This window comes from Siphateles boraxobius, unplaced genomic scaffold (genome assembly GCF_051911475.1).
Source record: "Siphateles boraxobius isolate OS27281-9 unplaced genomic scaffold, OSU_SipBor_1 204, whole genome shotgun sequence".
Lineage (NCBI taxonomy): Eukaryota > Metazoa > Chordata > Actinopteri > Cypriniformes > Leuciscidae > Siphateles > Siphateles boraxobius.
In genome coordinates, this window is record NW_027508816.1 from 417,501 (window position 1) to 438,218 (window position 20,718).

Genomic DNA, 20,718 nt, shown 5'->3' on the forward strand with positions numbered 1-20,718 from the left:
CACCAGTTCTTTTACATCCCCATGTAATGACATCAATTTTATCATCCCGGTGGAAAGAAAAACATTCAAATAAAGGCATTTTTAATCATAACTTCAGTTACATAATAGTAACCAGCATCATAATCATCTTGGATAAGTTTCTTACATTTACGTTTTGCAAATGAACCCTACTTCCACAAGGACTGTTTTTGACCCGACCATGGAGGCTACCCCAGAACAGCCTGCCAGTCCTGTCGAGCCCACAGAAACCACAGAGACCCTTCCTGAGCATCTCAACTCATCGGCTGGGGCCACGGAGGCCCTTCCTGAGCATCTCAACTCATCGGCTGGGGCCACGGAGGCCCTTCCTGAGCATCTCAACTCATCAGCTGGGGCCACGCAGGGCATTCCTGAGCATCTCAACTCATCGGCTGGGGCCACGAAGGCCCTTCCTGAGCATCTCAACTCATCGGCTGGGGCCACGAAGGCCCTTCCTGAGCATCTCAACTCATCGGCTGGGGCCACGGAGGCCCTTCCTGAGCATCTCAACTCATCGGCTGGGGCCACGGAGGCCCTTCCTGAGCATCTCAACTCATCAGCTGGGGCCACGGAGGCCCTTCCTGAGCATCTCAACTCATCAGCTGGGGCCACGGAGGCCCTTCCTGAGCATCTCAACTCATTGGCTGGGGCCACGGAGGCCCTTCCTGAGCATCTCAACTCATCGGCTGGGCCCACGGAGGCCCTTCCTGAGCATCTCAACTCATCAGCTGGGGCCACGGAGGCCCTTCCTGAGCATCTCAACTCATCGGCTGGGGCCACGGAGGCCCTTCCTGAGCATCTCAACTCATCGGCTGGGGCCACGCAGGGCATTCCTGAGCATCTCAACTCATCGGCTGGGGCCACGAAGGCCCTTCCTGAGCATCTCAACTCATCGGCTGGGGCCACAAAGGCCCTTCCTGAGCATCTCAACTCATCGGCTGGGGCCACGGAGGCCCTTCCTGAGCATCTCAACTCATCGGCTGGGGCCACGGAGGCCCTTCCTGAGCATCTCAACTCATCGGCTGGGGCCACGGAGGCCCTTCCTGAGCATCTCAACTCATCGGCTGGGGCCACGGAGGCCCTTCCTGAGCATCTCAACTCATCGGCTGGGGCCACGGAGGGCATTCCTGAGCATCTCAACTCATCGGCTGGGGCCACGAAGGCCCTTCCTGAGCATCTCAACTCATCGGCTGGGCCCACGGAGGCCCTTCCTGAGCATCTCAACTCATCAGCTGGGGCCACGGAGGCCCTTCCTGAGCATCTCAACTCATCGGCTGGGGCCACGGAGGCCCTTCCTGAGCATCTCAACTCATCGGCTGGGGCCACGCAGGGCATTCCTGAGCATCTCAACTCATCGGCTGGGGCCACGCAGGGCATTCCTGAGCATCTCAACTCATCGGCTGGGGCCACGAAGGCCCTTCCTGAGCATCTCAACTCATCGGCTGGGGCCACGAAGGCCCTTCCTGAGCATCTCAACTCATCGGCTGGGGCCACGGAGGCCCTTCCTGAGCATCTCAACTCATCGGCTGGGGCCACGGAGGCCCTTCCTGAGCATCTCAACTCATCGGCTGGGGCCACGGAGGCCCTTCCTGAGCATCTCAACTCATCGGCTGGGGCCACGGAGGCCCTTCCTGAGCATCTCAACTCATCGGCTAGGGCCACGGAGGCCCTTCCTGAGCATCTCAACTCATCGGCTGGGGCCACGGAGGCCCTTCCTGAGCATCTCAACTCATCGGCTGGGGCCACGGAGGGCATTCCTGAGCATCTCAACTCATCGGCTGGGGCCACGAAGGCCCTTCCTGAGCATCTCAACTCATCGGCTGGGGCCACGAAGGCCCTTCCTGAGCATCTCAACTCATCGGCTGGGGCCACGGAGGCCCTTCCTGAGCATCTCAACTCATCGGCTGGGCCCACGGAGGCCCTTCCTGAGCATCTCAACTCATCGGCTGGGGCCACGGAGGCCCTTCCTGAGCATCTCAACTCATCGGCTGGGGCCACGGAGGCCCTTCCTTAGCATCTCAACTCATCGGCTAGGGCCACGGTGGCCCTTCCTGAGCATCTCAACTCATCGGCTGGGGCCACAGAGGCCCTTCCTGAGCATCTCAACTCATCGGCTGGGGCCACGGAGGCCCTTCCTGAGCATCTCAACTCATCGGCTGGGGTCACGGAGGCCCTTCCTGAGCATCTCAACTCATCGGCTGGGGCCATGGAGGCCCTTCCTGAGCATCTCAACTCATTGGCTGGGGTCACGGAGGCCCTTCCTGAGCATCTCAACTCATCGGCTGGGGCCACGGAGGCCCTTCCTCAGCATCTCAACTCATCGGCTGGGGCCACGGAGGCCATCCCTGAGCTGCTCACTAGCCATGACTCATTCCATGAAAGGATTCCTGCCAGTCTTGCCATGTCCTCTGAGGTTGTTCCTGCCAGTCACGACACGGTCAAGTCCAAGTCCATTTCCACCCCGTGTTCCCTGGCTGTTACGGGACTCCAATATTTACACCCCAGCCACCCTCCCAGATATTACCTCCTTTGACTGCTCTCTCCCCTGACAGTCTTGTCTCTGTTCAATGTTTCTTTGTTTGTCTTGTGTCTGAGCACATGGCTTTGTCTTTGTTTGTGTTGGCCATTTGCTCCTCTTGTCCCACCTCCTTGTTTCCCGTTACCACGCCCCATTGTTTAGTCCACTTCTAGTCCTCGTTTCACTAATACCCCTTTTCCACCAAGGCAGTGCTGGTGCTGGTTCGGAGCCAGAGCCTAGTTTCAAATCGGTTCAGGTGCTGGGGGCGGGGTTATCGTAACGTTCAAAAACAAAGACTTTGGGACGCCATTTTTAAAACACCGGTCAGCTGTTAACGTTAGCTTTAAAATCATCCGCTGGACGCTTTATTAGTCTTTCTAGATGGGTTTAGTTAGTGATCGGACGATAATTAGACCACGTCGGCTATGTAATCGCTGACAACCGGGACAATTTCATGGTGGTTGGTGTAAACCGGGACATTTTAGCGTCCTGACACGACAGTTTTTTCTCTGGACTATGAACTCAAAATCGCGTGTTTCCCGGTCAAACCGGGACGTCAGGTCACCCTATGTTAAACACACAACATTCATTTCATAACTTATAATTCCCTTTATGAGCAAGAGTATATAGTTCTCCATTGCTGTAATGACGCATTCATTCTCATGACGCGTCGCTAGGACAACGGTGGTAGCCCTACTCTAGCTCTACAGTCTGTGGAAAATCGAGCTGGTTCTTAGATAATTGGCGAAAGAACCAGCAACGAACTGGCATAAGCACCAGCCCAGAACCAGCACCTGGTTAGCATTGGTGGAAAAGAGATATAATTGTGCTAACCTGATCCTCATGTGCTCTGGATCCTTTATAGTGTGCTTCTTTCCCTCATGTCTTTGCTGGTTCGTTTTATGCGTTGTCGCATTCTCGCGTCTTGTCAGTCAGTGCTAGATTTAGTTTCTCTGTCAGTTCTAGCTTTGTGTTTGTTTTGATTTTTATCCAGTTTTTATTCCTAATTTAAGTCTAGTCAGGTTCTAGTCTTTAACTTGATCTAGTTCTTCCAAGTATTTTTTTTTGGTTTCCGGCTTGTTTTTTTATTTGATTATTAACTAATCTTTTATTTCTTTTCTCTTTAGTTCCCTACAAGGTTGCTGTCTTCTTTATTGTCTTTTGCAAGTTTCAGTTATTTATATCTAGATCTTTTGTTTATTTATTTTGCTAGATCCTGTTACTACAGTATTTTGTTTCTTTATTTTTCTATAGTCTCATTATCAGTTTTATTTTGCTCTTATTACTTGTTGTCTTGGCCTGTTCAGTCTTGTCTCGTGTTGGTTCCTACCCCGCACCGTGGTCGTTGACTCTCCTGGTCTGTCCAGTCTCATCACCAACTGTCAAGCCTCTGATTCCCTGAGCCGCTGCCTTGTCTCCATCTTTGGCCATCAGGTCTTTGCTGTCTCATCTTCAACCTACCTGTTCTCCAGTTGTGCCCTCGACCTACCTGTTTACCAGTTGTGCCCTCGACCTACCTGTTCTCAAGTTGTGTGCCCTGCCCTATTGTTTGGACTGTTTTCCTACCTCACCTATCTTGTGCAGTTAGGGTCCTCCTCCTCAGAATTCCTGACACCTGCAGCCAATGAGCTAAAACAAATGTTTCACATGTCTTAAAGATATAAAGTGAATAAACTGGTCTTCATCAATTTTATTTTATTTGTTATTAAACTTACATTTCTCCAAATTCGGCCCCTCATTTAAGTCCTCTGTTCACCCGTGCTCATGTATCATTACAACATCAGTTGGCCAAAGAAAGTTTGGTTCAGAGATGGTGCTATCACGCATACTCAGTATCTCTAGCTCATCGGTTCTCCGTGTCGAAATGTGTCCGAAAGAAACAGTTCTCGGTTCTGTACTAGTGACCCGAGAACCGCTGTACCTGTACGTTCAGTAGTATATGCATGCTCAGTATCAGCTGCTCATCACATCTCTCAGAACAACATGTCTCAGTTCAGTGAACTGTTGGAGTTACTGGAGTAACATATACTCTGGGATATTGTTTATTTCGAGTCGGGGGGACTGTGTCAGGCATGTCCAAAAGTGAGTAACTTTAGTAACTTGTGGATCAGCGCTGACGCATGACGCGAACTGTTTTGAATGATTCAGTCCAATTTAGTGTACTGGTTCGACCAGTTTACTAAAAAGAATCAAAAGAACGATTCATTCATAAACCGGACATCACTGCACCTGATGCAACTAATCAAGGGCTTCATTAGTTTCTCCAGGTGTGCTTGAGCTAGAACACATGAAATATCTGAACTGGCTAGGTTTGTCGAGTGTCACATTTGACTGCATGTTAGATATATGGCTATGTCAAATTAATGCTCCAAAGAGTTAAGAGAAGATATCATCGCCCTTCACAAACAAGGAACAGGATACAGAAAGATAGCGAAGGCACTAAATGTTCCTAGAGACATCGTTGGACGCATAGTTCACAAGTTCAAAGTTAAAGGAACAGTGGTTACAGTACCTGGACGGGCAGAAAAAGGAAGATATCAACGGCTGAAACAAGGTTTCTGAGATGGCAGGTTCAGAAAAACCCATGAGTGACTGAAAAAGACCTGCAGCAAGACTTGGTGGCCGCAGGCACTGAGGTTTCAGCAGCACAGTAAGGGCTCGTACTAAACGCATCAGAACTCCAAGACAAACACCACTACTGACCCAAAAGCACAAGCTCAAAATCATATAAATAAGCCACAGAAGTTTTTAGATTCTGTTCTGTGGGGCGATGAAACAAAACTGGTGCTTCTCGTCCTTCTAGATCAGCAGTGTGTCTGAGGAAGAAGAATGAAGCATAAGCTGATAAGAGCTCTGTCTTCAGTTCAGCATGTGGATCAGTGATGCTCTGCGGCTGATTTATATCCTCCGGCACTGGAAACCTGCAGCGTGTGGAAGGAGAGATGATTCATGGAAGTATCAGGAGATCCTAGGAGAAAACATCTCGTCAGTGAGGAAGCTGAAGCTTGACCTTCAACAGGACAATGATCCCAAGCGTTCCTCACATTCCAGCAAGAAGAAGTCCTGGGAGATACAGTGGCATCACAGTCACCTCACTTGAACCATATAGAAAAGCTCTGGTTTGATTTGAAGAAGGCGGTTGCAGCACACAAACCCAAGAATAATCCTGAACTGGAGGCCATTGCTCATGAGGGAACAGGCTCAGATTCCTCAGAAACGCTGCCAGAAGCTGCTGCCGATTATACATCTCGTTTGCAGCAAAAGGCTGTTCTACCAAGAGCTAAAGATGCTTGACATGAAGGGGTTGAATAATTTTGAAACTGCAGAAGTCATTAAAAGTGACACTTTCAGTTGAATTTGAGGAAATCACTTGAAACATTTGTTGTGTTGAGCTATTTACATTACTTTTGTTTGATTTGTTCATTGCAAACAGCTGAAAGTCTGTAAATTTTGCCCTAACCCAAAAGATTTGCAAATGGGGGTTGAATAATTTCGATTCCAACTGTATATAGGTCTCTTCTCATGCTGATAGGATAGACGTAATAATTACTGATGACAAATTGATTGGATATATCATTTGAACGTGCTCCTCCCGAAATTTGTAAATAAAACATCATTTGTTTGACCTTAATTTTAAACACTGTTCCTGGAAATTATAATCCCGATGTTTATCTGTGTGCTGCACATTTTATGAAGAACCGCTTCCAGAACCACAATGAACTCTCAGTAATGGAGGGGTGGGATATTTTCCAGACACACGCCAAGCGCTGCCAATCACAACGCACTGGGCCAGCTAACCAATCACAGCACATCTTGTATTTCAGAAGGAGGGACTTCATTGAAACCGGAACTAAACAACGCGTTCGGGACAGACTGGGGAGAGAGGACGTGTAATAATGTAAAATATGTGAAAAATAATGTTTCTTTGAACAATCAAGCATGAAAACAAATTCTAGTACACCCCAAAAAAAAAATCAAGACTTAAAAGTAAAAAGGCATAATAGGACCCCATTAAAAAGCTTTGACCTGTCCTTTCAGCTGAGCGTAGATGAGCGCCCTCTGACCCTGGAACAGGGCACTGATGGGTGGAGACAGCATGTCCACCGTAACACCCTCAGGAACGGTCCAGTCCACAGAGATATTATCCACGGCCGGCTGGAGAGCAAACCGGAGCGACTGCATCACCTGACAGAGAAGAGAGAGGTGAATAAAAACCCTGAACATCTCGTACTGATTCTATCCAGAGCAGATCTTACTTTGGGCTGCATGCGGTCAGTGCCTGTGATGAACTGAGCATGACCAGAACCTTCTCTGGCCATTCCTGTGATGAGAGCCGTACTCGCACCCTCACCAATCCCGAAGGAGAAACACCTGAACACATGACCGTCTGACATGAAGTGAACCCGAAGTGAAGCGGGTGATATCAGTAAAGGGGGAGGAGTGAGACGTGAGCGCCTACCTGTGAGAGTAAACGTTACTTTTCACCAGGTCCAGCACCTCTTTAGTGTTCCACACCTCTCCATCAGTGAAGATGAACAGCTGAGAGAGAATCAGGCTCAGAAACACACCTCAGCAGTGTTCAGAAAGCGTGGTGAATGATGAGTGCGTGTGTGTGTACCTGTCGGGGGTGATCCGGGTAACAGCTCTGACTGTAGATGTGTTTCAGAGCCTGAAGGATCTCTGTGCCGCCCATGTCTGCCTGCATGTTCTTTACTCTCTTCAGAGCCTCTTCCATCGTGTCCTCGCTGTACACAACACTCTGACTGCAACGACACACACCACAGTCTCTTACTGAACCACCGCTACCCAGCATAAGATCATTCCTGAAGAACATCTAAGATCTGATTACTGACGGGAAGAAGGACTCGAAGTGAGAGCCGAATCCATAGATGTTGAAGTAGCATCCCATGGGAAGACTCTTCAGCAGAAGCAGAAGCGTGTCCTACAGAGACACAATGTGTATGTGTGAGTACAGTAGAGACAGTGTGTGTGTGTGTGTGTGTGTGTGTGTGTGTGTGTGTGTGTGTGTGTGTGTGTGTGTGTGTGTGTGTGTGTGTGTGTGTGTGTGTGTGTGTGTGTGTGTGTGTGTGTGTGTGTGTGTGTGAGTACAGTAGAGAAAAACATTTACAGTGAGTAGAGTAGAGACACATGCAGGGAGTACAGTAGAGAGTACAGTGAGTACAGTAGAGACACATGTACAGTGAGTACAGTAGAGACACATGCCCAGTGAGTACAGTAGAGACACATGTACAGTGAGTACAGTAGAGACACATGCACAGTGAGTACAGTAGAGACACATGCACAGTTAGTACAGTAGAGACACATGCAGTGAGTACAGTAGAGACACATGCACAGTGAGTACAGTAGAGACACATGCACAGTTAGTACAGTAGAGACACACGCACAGTGAGTACAGTAGAGACACATGCAGTGAGTACAATAGAGACACATGCACAGTGAGTACAGTAGAGAGTACAGTAAGTACAGTAGAGACACATGCAGTGAGTGCAGTAGAGACACATGCACAGTGAGTACAGTACAGACACATGCCCAGTGAGTACAGTAGAGACACATGTACAGTGAGTACAGTAGACACGCACAGTGAGTACAGTAGAGACACATGCACAGTGAGTACAGTAGAGACACATGCACAGTGAGTACAGTAGAGACACATGCACAGTTAGTACATTAGAGACACATGCAGTGAGTACAGTAGAGACACATGCAGTGAGTACAGTAGAGACACATGTACAGTGAGTACAGTAGAGACACATGTACAGTGAGTAGAGTAGAGACACGTGCACAGTGAGTACAGTAGAGACACATGCAGGGAGTACAGTAGAGAGTACAGTAAGTACAGTAGAGACACAAGTACAGTGAGTACAATAGAGACACATGTACAGTGAGTACAGTAGATACACATATACAGTGAGTACAGTAGAGTGCGTGCAGTGTTTACAGTAGAGACACATGTACAGTGAGTACAGTAGAGACACATGTACAGTGAGTACAGTAAATACACATGTACAGTGAGCACAGTAGAGGCGCATGCAGTGTTTACAGTAGAGACACATGTGCAGTGAGTACAGTAGAGACACATGTACAGTGAGTACAGTAGAGACACGTGCACAGTGAGTACAGTAGAGACACATGTACAAAAAGTACAGTAGAGACACATGTACAGTGAGTACAGTAGAGACGCATGCGGTGTTTACAGTAGAGACACATGTACAGTGAGTAAAGTAGAGACACATGTACAGTGAGTACAGTAGAGACGCATGCGGTGTTTACAGTAGAGACACATGTGCAGTGAGTACAGTAGAGACACATGTGCAGTGAGTACAGTAGAGACACATGTAAAGTGAGTACAGTAGATACACATGTACAGTGAGTACAGTAGAGACACGTGCACAGTGAGTACAGTAGAGACACATGCACAGTTAGTACAGTAGAGACACATGCACAGTGAGTACAGTAGAGACACATGCAGTGATCACAGTAGAGACACATGTACAGTGGGTACAGTAGAGACACATGCAGTGAGTACAGTAGAGACACATGCACAGTTAGTACAGTAGAGACACATGCAGTGATTACAGTAGAGACACATGCAGTGAGTACAGTAGAGACACATGCACAGTTAGTACAGTAGAGACACATGCAGTGATTACAGTAGAGACACATGTACAGTGAGTACAGTAGAGACACATGTACAGTGAGTACAGTAGAGACACATGCAGTGATCACAGTAGAGACACAAGTACAGTGAGTACAGTAGAGACACATGCAGTGATTACAGTAGACACATGTACATTAAGTACAGTAGAGACACATGTACAGTGAGTACAGTAGAGACGCATGCAGTGTTTACAGTAGAGACACATGCACAGTGAGTACAGTAGAGACATATGTACAGTGAGTACAGTAGAGACATATGCAGTGAGTACAGTAGAAACACGTGCACAGTGAGTACAGTAGAGAGACATGCACAGTGAGTACAGTAGAGACACATGTACAGTGAGTACAGTAGAGACACATGTACAGTGAGTACAGTAGAGACACATGCACAGTGAGTACAGTAGAGACACATGTACAGTGAGTACAGTAGAGCCACATTCACAGTGAGTACAGTACAGACACATGCAGTGAGTACAGTAGAGACACGTGCACAGTGAGTACAGTAGAGAGACATGCACAGTGAGTACAGTAGAGACACATGCACAGTGAGTACAGTAGAGAGTACAATGAGTACAGTAGAGAGACATGCACAGTGAGTACAGTAGAGACACATGTACAGTAAGTACAGTAGAGACACATGTACAGTGAGTACAGTAGAGATGCATGCAGTATTTACAGTAGAGACACATGTACAGTGAGTACAGTAGAGACACATGTACAGTGAGTACAGTAGAGACACATGCAGTGAGTACAGTAGAGACACATGCACAGTGAGTACAGTAGAGAGTACATTGAGTACAGTAGAGAGTACAGTGAGTACAGTAGAGACACATGCAGTGAGTACAGTAGAGACACATGCACAGTGAGTACAGTAGAGAGACATGCACAGTGAGTAGAGTAGAGAGTACAGTGAGTACAGTAGAGAGTACAGTGAGTACAGTAGAGACACATGCAGTGAGTACAGTAGAGACACATGCACAGTGAGTACAGTAGAGACACATGCAGTGAGTACAGTAGAGACACATGCACAGTGAGTACAGTAGAGACACATGCAGTGAGTACAGTAGAGACACATGCACAGTGAGTACAGTAGAGACACATGCAGTGAGTACAGTAGAGACACATGCACAGTGAGTACAGTAGAGACACATGCAGTGAGTACAGTAGAGACACATGCAGTGAGTACAGTAGAGACACATGCACAGTGAGTACAGTAGAGACACATGCACAGTGAGTACAGTAGAGACACATGCAGTGAGTACAGTAGAGACACATGCAGTGAGTACAGTAGAGACACATGCACAGTGAGTACAGTAGAGACACATGCAGTGAGTACAGTAGAGACACATGCACAGTGGGTACAGTAGAGACACATGCAGTGAGTACAGTAGAGACACATGCAGTGAGTACAGTAGAGACACATGTACAGTGAGTACAGTAGAGACACATGCACAGTGAGTACAGTAGAGGGTACAGTGAGTACAGTAGAGACACATGCAGTGAGTACAGTAGAGACACATGTACAGTGAGTACAGTAGAGACACATGCAGTGAGTACAGTAGAGACACATGTACAGTGAGTACAGTAGAGACACATGCACAGTGAGTACAGTAGAGAGTACAGTGAGTACAGTAGAGAGTACAGTGAGTACAGTAGAGACACATGCACAGTGAGTACAGTAGAGAGTACAGTGAGTACAGTAGAGAGTACAGTGAGTACAGTAGAGACACATGCACAGTGAGTACAGTAGAGAGTACAGTGAGTACAGTAGAGAGTACAGTGAGTACAGTAGAGAGTACAGTGAGTACAGTAGAGGGTACAGTGAGTACAGTAGAGACACATGCACAGTAAGTACAGTAGAGAGACATGCACAGTGAGAACAGTAGAGACACATGCAGTGAGTACAGTAGAGACACATGCACAGTGAGTACAGTAGAGAGTACAGTGAGTACAGTAGAGACACATGTGCAGTGAGTGCAGTAGAGACACATGCAGTGAGTACAGTAGAGACACATGCACAGTGAGTACAGTAGAGAGTACAGTGAGTACAGTAGAGAGACATGCACAGTGAGAACAGTAGAGACTCATGCAGTGAGTACAGTAGAGACACATGCACAGTGAGTACAGTAGAGAGTACAGTGAGTACAGTAGAGACACATGTGCAGTGAGTACAGTAGAGAGTACAGTGAGTACAGTAGAGACACATGTACAGTGAGTACAGTAGAGACACATGTACAGTGAGTGCAGTAGAGACACATGTGCAGTGAGTGCAGTAGAGACACATGTGCAGTGAGTGCAGTAGAGACACATGTACAGTGAGTACAGTAGAGACACATGTACAGTGAGTGCAGTAGAGACACATGTGCAGTGAGTGCAGTAGAGACACATGTACAGTGAGTACAGTAGAGACACATGTACAGTGAGTGCAGTAGACTCTTGTACAGTGACTCAATAAATCTCAATGTATGTGTACTTTCTGAAATCCGAAATCTTACTCTTGCACTTTCGATGCGCATCTGTGCGTCTTTCCCATTATGCATCCTGCAGTCCATACTCCCCGATCTGTCAACCACAAACACAAACTCGCCTTGAGATGCCAGCGATGACATCACGTCTGCAGGGAACTCTGGGTACAAACTGATCATGAGCACCGGGTCACCCATCAGAGACCCTGAAACAGAGACAGTGTAAACAGGGTAAGAGGGTCTAAATGGCCTAAATTCTGTTCTGTATGATTTGTGTTACACTGTACGACAGTCTCTATCCTGCAGAGCGAATCAAACTCCCTGAACTAATCAAGTCCTGTGTCCCAACTCACATACGACCCACCCTAAACATCAAAGATCAGTGCGAGAACATGATAATTATGTTCAGAACTACAAACACCATCAAAAAGATTTATTTATCCTCCTTATAATTATCAATTTTAGATACAGGGAAGTTTGGCCATTGACTAGGGCAAATTCCGCCATCTTTAATCACTTGAGACATGAACACCAATGGCCAAATAATTGCCTTCAAGAACTTCTGACAATGTCGGATATTATTACAAGATAAACTTCTTGCCTACAATGACTTCATTTTTATTTTAGGGTGAAGTAACCCCTTAACTCACACATTAGTATATTTACAGCATACTGAATTCATGTAAAAACTAAAGCCTGTACCTGGCTGAGCCGTGGCTACTCCGGCCTCCACGACAGCACTGGGCTGATGGGTATTCTCATAGTACAGAAGCAGCTCAACATCCTTATCGAACCGGTGACCAGCACTCAGACTCACCTACACACACACACACACACACATTACAGATGTTAAGTGCATAAAATCTGTACACACTCACAAACACACACACATACACACACACACACACACACACACACACACACACAGTACCGTGGCGTGAGTGTGGTGTGCGTCGAGGAACACCAGAGGATCCAGAGGGCAGCTGGACTCCAGTCTGGAGATGCGGTCTGAAGATCTCACATCGACACTCAGAGACAGTGTGTACGGAATAACAGATGCTGAGGAAACTTCTGGAACACCAGCGGCTGAAGCTGAGAGAATCACACGGACAAACAGAGATAATATATAACATCATCAGTATAGAGCCGAACCGCCGACCAGAACTGACCTGTGCATCTGGTTGGTTTATCACGCCGATTCAACTGCTGAACAGTAAAACACTACAATGTTTTCATTGATAAAAATCATTAATATTTTTAGTTATGATTTGATGAGTATCAAATCATAATATCAGAATGATTTCTGAAGCATCATGTGACACTGAAGACTGGAGTAATGATGCTGAAAATTCAGCTTTGATCACAGGAATAAATTACACTTTACTTTATATTCACATAGAAAACAGCTGATTTACATTGTAATAAGATGTATCTGTTTTAACTGTATTTTTAATCAAATAAAAGCAGCCTTTGTGATGCAGAAGAGACGCTTTCAGAAACATTTGACTGGTAGTGTATGTGACTGGAGAAGGAAAAGGTTTGACTACATCATTCACTAAGTTTTCTGGGAAGTATAGTTTTATAAAAAAAAGTGTTGTCTTTATTTTTGTTTTGTTTTCAAAATCTTTGTTTCTTTAAATCGAACATAACTGATTTTTTAAAACCATGTAGAAATACACAGTGGTAAAACACTTGTGAAGATGTGGACAGTCAGTGTTGCATTCTGTATGTAAATATGATCATGAAACTGCACCTGCGGGTGTGTATCTGGGGTTATCTGGGGTTAAACCGCACCTGTGGGTGTGTATCTGGGGTTAAACTGCACCTGAGGGTGTGTATCTGGGGTTAAACCGCACCTGCGGGTGTGTATCTGGGGTTAAACCGCACCTGCGGGTGTGTATCTGGGGTTAAACCGCACCTGCGGGTGTGTATCTGGGGTTAAACTGCACCTGAGGGTGTGTATCTGGGGTTAAACCGCACCTGCGGGTGTGTATCTGGGGTTGAACCGCATCTGCGGGTGTGTATCTGGGGTTAAACTGCACCTGCGGGTGTGTATCTGGGGTTAAACCGCACCTGCGGGTGTGTATCTGGGGTTAAACCGCACCTGCGGGTGTGTATCTGGGGTTAAACCGCACATGTGGGTGTGTATCTGGGGTTAAACCATACCTGCGGGTGTGTATCTGGGGTTAAACCGGACCTGCGGGTGTGTATCTGGGGTTAAACCGCACCTGCGGGTGTGTATCTGGGGTTAAACCGCACCTGCGGGTGTGTATCTGGGGTTAATCCGCACCTGCGGGTGTGTATCTGGGGTTAAACCGCACCTGCGGGTGTGTATCTGGGGTTAAACCGGACCTGCGGGTGTGTATCTGGGGTTAAACGGGACCTGCGGGTGTGTATCTGGGGTTAAACCGCACCTGCGGGTGTGTATCTGGGGTTAAACCGCACCTGCGGGTGTGTATCTGGGGTTAAACCGCACCTGCGGGTGTGTATCTGGGGTTAAACCGGACCTGCGGGTGTGTATCTGGGGTTAAACCGCACCTGCGGGTGTGTATCTGGGGTTAAACCGGACCTGCGGGTGTGTATCTGGGGTTAAACCGCACCTGCGGGTGTGCATCTGGGGTTAAACCGCACCTGCGGGTGTGTATCTGGGGTTAAACCGCACATGAGGGTGTGTATCTGGGGTTAAACCGCACCTGCGGGTGTGTATCTGGGGTTAAACCGCACCTGCGGGTGTGTATCTGGGGTTAAACTGCACCTGAGGGTGTGTATCTGGGGTTAAACCGCACCTGCGGGTGTGTATCTGGGGTTAAACCGCACCTGCGGGTGTGAGGTGTGTATCTGGGGTTAAACCGCACATGAGGGTGTGTATCTGGGGTTAAACCGCACCTGCGGGTGTGTATCTGGGGTTAAACTGCACCTGCGGGTGTGTATCTGGGGTTAAACTGCACCTGAGGGTGTGTATCTGGGGTTATACCGCACCTGCGGGTGTGTATCTGGGGTTGAACCGCATCTGCGGGTGTGTATCTGGGGTTAAACCGCACCTGCGGGTGTGTATCTGGGGTTAAACCGCACCTGCGGGTGTGTATCTGGGGTTAAACCGGACCTGCGGGTGTGTATCTGGGGTTAAACCGCACCTGCGGGTGTGTATCTGGGGTTAAACCGGACCTGCGGGTGTGTATCTGGGGTTAAACCGGACCTGCGGGTGTGTATCTGGGGTTAAACTGCACCTGCGGGTGTGTATCTGGGGTTAAACCGCACCTGCGGGTGTGTATCTGGGGTTAAACCGCACATGTGGGTGTGTATCTGGGGTTAAACCGCACCTGCAGGTGTGTATCTGGGGTTAAACCATACCTGCGGGTGTGTATCTGGGGTTAAACCGGACCTGCGGGTGTGTATCTGGGGTTAAACCGCACCTACGGGTGTGTATCTGGGGTTAAACCGGACCTGCGGGTGTGTATCTGGGGTTAAACCGCACCTGCGGGTGTGTATCTGGGGTTAAACCGCACCTGCGGGTGTGTATCTGGGGTTAAACCGGACCTGCGGGTGTGTATCTGGGGTTAAACTGCACCTGCGGGTGTGTATCTGGGGTTAAAGCGGACCTGCGGGTGTGTATCTGGGGTTAAACCGGACCTACGGGTGTGTATCTGGGGTTAAACCGGACCTGCGGGTGTGTATCTGGGGTTAAACCGCACCTGCGGGTGTGTATCTGGGGTTAAACCGGACCTGCGGGTGTGTATCTGGGGTTAAACCGGACCTGCGGGTGTGTATCTGGGGTTAAACCGCACCTACGGGTGTGTATCTGGGGTTAAACCGGACCTGCGGGTGTGTATCTGGGGTTAAACCGGACCTGCGGGTGTGTATCTGGGGTTAAACCGCACCTGCGGGTGTGTATCTGGGGTTAAACCGGACCTGCGGGTGTGTATCTGGGGTTAAACCATACCTGCGGGTGTGTATCTGGGGTTAAACCGGACCTGCGGGTGTGTATCTGGGGTTAAACCGCACCGACGGGTGTGTATCTGGGGTTAAACCGGACCTGTGGGTGTGTATCTGGGGTTAAACCGCACCTGCGGGTGTGTATCTGGGGTTAAACCGCACCTGCGGGTGTGTATCTGGGGTTAAACCGGACCTGCGGGTGTGTATCTGGGGTTAAACTGCACCTGCGGGTGTGTATCTGGGGTTAAACCGCACCTGCGGGTGTGTATCTGGGGTTAAACCGCACATGTGGGTGTGTATCTGGGGTTAAACCGCACCTGCAGGTGTGTATCTGGGGGTTAAACCATACCTGGGGGTGTGTATCTGGGGTTAAACCGCACCTACGGGTGTGTATCTGGGGTTAAACCGGACCTGCGGGTGTGTATCTGGGGTTAAACCGCACCTGCGGGTGTGTATCTGGGGTTAAACCGCACCTGCGGGTGTGTATCTGGGGTTAATCCGCACCTGTGGGTGTGTATCTGGGGTTAAACCAGACCTGCGGGTGTGTATCTGGGGTTAAACCGCACCTGCGGGTGTGTATCTGGGGTTAAACTGCACCTGCGGGTGTGTATATGGGGTTAAACCGCACATCTGGGTGTGTATCTGGGGTTAAACCCCCCCTGCGGGTGTGTATCTGGGGTTAAACTGCACCTGTGGGTGTGTATCTGGGGTTAAACCGCACATGTGGTTGTGTATCTGGGGTTAAACCGGACCTGCGGGTGTGTATCTGGGGTTAAACCGCACCTGCGGGTGTGTATATGGGGTTAAACCGCACATGTGGGTGTGTATCTGGGGTTAAACCGGACCTGCGGGTGTGTATCTGGGGTTAAACTGCACCTGCGGGTGTGTATATGGGGTTAAACCGCACATGTGGGTGTGTATCTGGGGTTAAACCGCACCTGCGGGTGTGTATATGGGGTTAAACCGCACATGTGGGTGTGTATCTGGGGTTAAACCGGACCTGCGGGTGTGTATATGGGGTTAAACCGCACATGTGGGTGTGTATCTGGGGTTAAACCGGACCTGCGGGTGTGTATCTGGGGTTAAACTGCACCTGCGGGTGTGTATATGGGGTTAAACCGCACATGTGGGTGTGTATCTGGGGTTAAAGCGCCCCTGCGGGTGTGTATCTGGGGTTAATCCGCACCTGCGGGTGTGTATCTGGGGTTAATCCGCACCTGCGGGTATGTATCTGGGGTTAATCCGCACCTGCGGGTGTGTATCTGGGGTTAATCCGCACCTGCGGATGTGTATCTGGGGTTAATCCGCACCTGCGGGTGTGTATCTGGGGTTAATCCGCACCTGCGGGTGTGTATCTGGGGTTAATCCGCACCTGCGGGTGTGTATCTGGGGTTAATCCGCACCTGCGGATGTGTATCTGGGGTTTAACTGCACCTGTGGGTGTGTATCTGGGGTTAAAGCGCCCCTGCGGGTGTGTATCTGGGGTTAAACTGCACCTGCGGGTGTGTATCTGGGGTTAAACTGCACCTGCGGGTGTGTATATGGGGTTAAACCGCACATGTGGGTGTGTATCTGGGGTTAAACCGCCCCTGCGGGTGTGTATCTGGGGTTAAACTGCACCTGTGGGTGTGTATCTGGGGTTAAACCGCACATGTGGGTGTGTATCTGGGGTTAAACCGGACCTGCGGGTGTGTATCTGGGGTTAAACCGCACCTGCGGGTGTGTATCTGGGGTTAAACTGCACCTGCGGGTGTGTTTATGGGGTTAAACCGCACATGTGGGTGTGTATCTGGGGTTAAACCGCACCTGCGGGTGTGTATCTGGGGTTAAACTGCACCTGCGGGTGTGTTTATGGGGTTAAACCGCACATGTGGGTGTGTATCTGGGGTTAAAGCGCCCCTGCGGGTGTGTATCTGGGGTTAAACTGCACCTGTGGGTGTGTATCTGGGGTTAAACTGCACCTGTGGGTGTGTATCTGGGGTTAAACTGCACCTGCGGGTGTGTATCTGGGGTTAAACTGCACCTGTGGGTGTGTATCTGGGGTTAAACCGCACATGTGGGTGTGTATCTGGGGTTAAACTGCACCTGTGGGTGTGTATCTGGGGTTAAACTGCACCTGTGGGTGTGTATCTGGGGTTAAACTGCACCTGCGGGTGTGTTTATGGGGTTAAACCGCACATGTGGGTGTGTATCTGGGGTTAAAGCGCCCCTGCGGGTGTGTATCTGGGGTTAATCCGCACCTGTGGGTGTGTATCTGGGGTTAAACTGCACCTGTGGGTGTGTATCTGGGGTTGAGTACGGCCGGCAGACAGAAGCGCAGTGCGTGGTCAGCCTGAATGCTGAGCTCCATCACATAGACAATGTTGATGACAGCGTTCTGACCCGGAGACAAACACCCGACACTCAGTTTGAAGACATCCGAACTCTCATCGCTCTCTTCCAGCAGAAACGCTTGCTGACCCGAACTCACAGCATCATCATACTGATCCCGCGCCTGCAAGAGAAGCAGCAGTCAAGCAACAGGAGAGGACATCAGCTTGTGAGTGTTTCCTTTTCTCATTTGATTTTAACACGGTTCTTTGTTGCTAGGAAACTTTGTTTTGTTTACTGTGTTTACCGTGGTAAAACGCATGCTGAAGTCTTGTTTGTTTGTTTGTTGTGCATCTCGCGTGGCTTTTGAGTTTTGCTTTGCTAAGTAGTAGGGCGTGGCCTGCTGTATTCAATAACGAGGTATAAGGCATGTATATTATTGGTTAATTTACCGCGGCAGCCCTTGTGTGAAGCCCTCATCATATGAAGAGCGAAGAGTGTAAAGACCAGCAACTCGACCGAGCAAAGACACAGACAAGGCACTTGAGTATTGCTTTTTTCCCCCATTTCTTTCCTTTCTGTTCAGCTTGTTCTCATTTGTTTGTTTTAATGAACTGAATTCACTATGTGCTTTCAAATCTCTACTATTACTGCTAACACTCGTAAATCGCGCTCTGTACATTGGAGGCAGCATAAATCCTTACAATCTGCGTACTATCGCTATGTCCTCTACTACTTTACTCTCTATTTCAATTGGTCTCTGGAACTAACAGACTTTATTTCACCTATTGCTACTCATTAAAGTCTCAACGTCAAGGCCCTAACTGAGGCCTGGATCAAACCTGAGGACACTGCCACTCCTGCAGCCCTCTCCACTAACTTCACTTTCTCACACACCCCTCTCCCAACTTGTACTGGTCTGATTATCTCAAATTAATGTAAATTTGATCCTTTACCATCTCTAACTGGCAACAGTTCGTTTGAATCACATGCAATTACTATTACTCACCCTATTAAAATCCACCTTGTAGTTGTTTATCGTCCCCCAGGTCAACTGGGTAACTTCTTAGAGGAGTTAGATGTGTTACTCTTAAACTCCTCTGAGGACGGTACTACTCTGGTACTACTCTGTGACTTCAACAAGGACTGCGCAGTTTCCAGAATCGACTGATACCAAAATATCATTTGTCACTCTTAGTAGGGCAGATTCAGTACTATGCTTAGCTTTGAAAGCAGACTGAAAAGGATCTAATACCCCTTTTACAAAAAGCAGACAGACTACAAAAAATCTGTAAGCTATAGGAACTTTTAGATGAAGATGATGAAATCAGTGACCTAATACCAATTATCTTATCTATACAGAAGCTACAAAACTTCTCAAACAGATCAGTACTTGGAACTAGACCAGATAGAACTGGTGGATTTAACACAGAGTTTAGAGTGGAAAACAAAGACTTTGGACAATGGGAATTTTTTGCAATCAAATTTGAAAAATAATTCGCCCTTGATAAATAAACAGCTTCCTGATATTGAGACAGACTAGCTTGCAAAAGCTGATATGAAATTTGCAGTTTGTCCTGTTTCCATATTCTTTCTGCCCTTCTGTATCTGTATCTTAAAGCTCTAATATCTTCATTTAACCAGGGTTACTTATTTCGTTTGGTTTTTTTTAGCTTTAAGAGGAGCGACTTCATTTAATACTTCAGTACAAGAAGCATTGAAATTTATAACCAGATTCTCAACATCCATACCTTGTGATGCGTGATTTGTACAACCAGCTGCCGAGGCTACAAACAAATCCTTAAATTCGGTAGCAGTAGCTGAATTTAAGGGGCGAGCAAGAAAAATAGATGGCTGGTATACATAGCTACAAGAAATAGGGAGCTCACTATCAAACACAACAGGCCAATGATCTGACAAACCAGGGTCACTTATATAAACGTCTTTGATTAAAAACCTGAGGATAGCACAAGATCAAGTATATGTCCTAGCTTATGTGTAGGGCCATGTACTGATTGCTTCAGGTTAAAAGAGTCGATTAGCTGTACAAACTCTTTTACAAGAGGCTTTGCAGGACAACACAGATGTATATTGAAATCACCGACAATTAAAAGGTTATCACTTCTCGTGACAATGTCAGATAAAAGTTCAGAGAAATCTCTTAAAAAGTCACTTTTAAAATTCGGTGGTCTATAAATCACAGCAATAAGCAGAGAACATGGGGATTCGACTTTGCATAGCATAGCTTCAAAACTATCAAAACTTTCTACTGATTAGGGATGGCGAAAACTAAAAATGTTCTTGACCGACCACCGAGCCTCATTAGCCGGTTGAAACCGGTTAACCGATTAGTTTAAAATATGCCACGCTATTTGAAATAACAGCCATTTCGAGCCGCGCCTGCAATTTCGCAACTCTGTCGCAACTCTCTCTGCCTCCCGCTCACACACACACACACACACACACACACACACACACACACACACACACTGCCCCGGCGCCGCGCTTCCACTCACGTCACTTTTTTAAAATCCCCTACAGCGCGAAACATGAGTCCCGCAAACGCGGGGCCGAGGAGCTTGTATGTAATCGGAGGTGATCGCGTTGAAAATAAAGGTGTTAGTCTAGCGTTAGAAGCTCATTTGAAACGTTGCCGCGACTCATTTAAGAAAATGACAGCTCCGACTTAGTTTGAGGTAACGTTAGTGCTAACAATGATAAAGAAAGATAATGATCATCATCACCTTATCTGTTACCACTGAAATGTAGATGTAATGTATTTCTACAGTATTACTA

The 20,718-nt window shown here is 47.9% G+C and overlaps 1 protein-coding gene and 1 long non-coding RNA gene across 6 annotated transcripts in view; both read right to left on the minus strand.

Annotated features, from left to right (window-relative positions):
- LOC143745438 (von Willebrand factor A domain-containing protein 5A-like) overlaps positions 1 to 20,718 on the minus strand; it is an 82,923-nt gene that overhangs the window by 43,467 nt on the left and 18,738 nt on the right. For all 5 annotated transcript variants that reach the window (XM_077237536.1, XM_077237539.1, XM_077237538.1 and 2 more), the window contains exons 4-12: positions 17,884 to 18,106; positions 12,611 to 12,771; positions 12,382 to 12,496; positions 11,710 to 11,885; positions 7,390 to 7,478; positions 7,155 to 7,299; positions 6,996 to 7,075; positions 6,793 to 6,907; positions 6,563 to 6,721 (exon numbers count right to left, since the gene is read on the minus strand). In XM_077237536.1, coding sequence (XP_077093651.1) covers positions 6,563 to 6,721; positions 6,793 to 6,907; positions 6,996 to 7,075; positions 7,155 to 7,299; positions 7,390 to 7,478; positions 11,710 to 11,885; positions 12,382 to 12,496; positions 12,611 to 12,771; positions 17,884 to 18,106 — 1,263 coding nt within the window. The remainder of the gene's footprint in view (positions 1 to 6,562; positions 6,722 to 6,792; positions 6,908 to 6,995; positions 7,076 to 7,154; positions 7,300 to 7,389; positions 7,479 to 11,709; positions 11,886 to 12,381; positions 12,497 to 12,610; positions 12,772 to 17,883; positions 18,107 to 20,718) is intronic.
- LOC143745443 (uncharacterized) lies at positions 3,584 to 4,123 on the minus strand. Its single transcript, XR_013205992.1, has 2 exons — positions 4,050 to 4,123; positions 3,584 to 3,993 (listed from the first exon to the last, which is right to left on the minus strand). It is a non-coding gene; the product is annotated as an uncharacterized LOC143745443 (long non-coding RNA).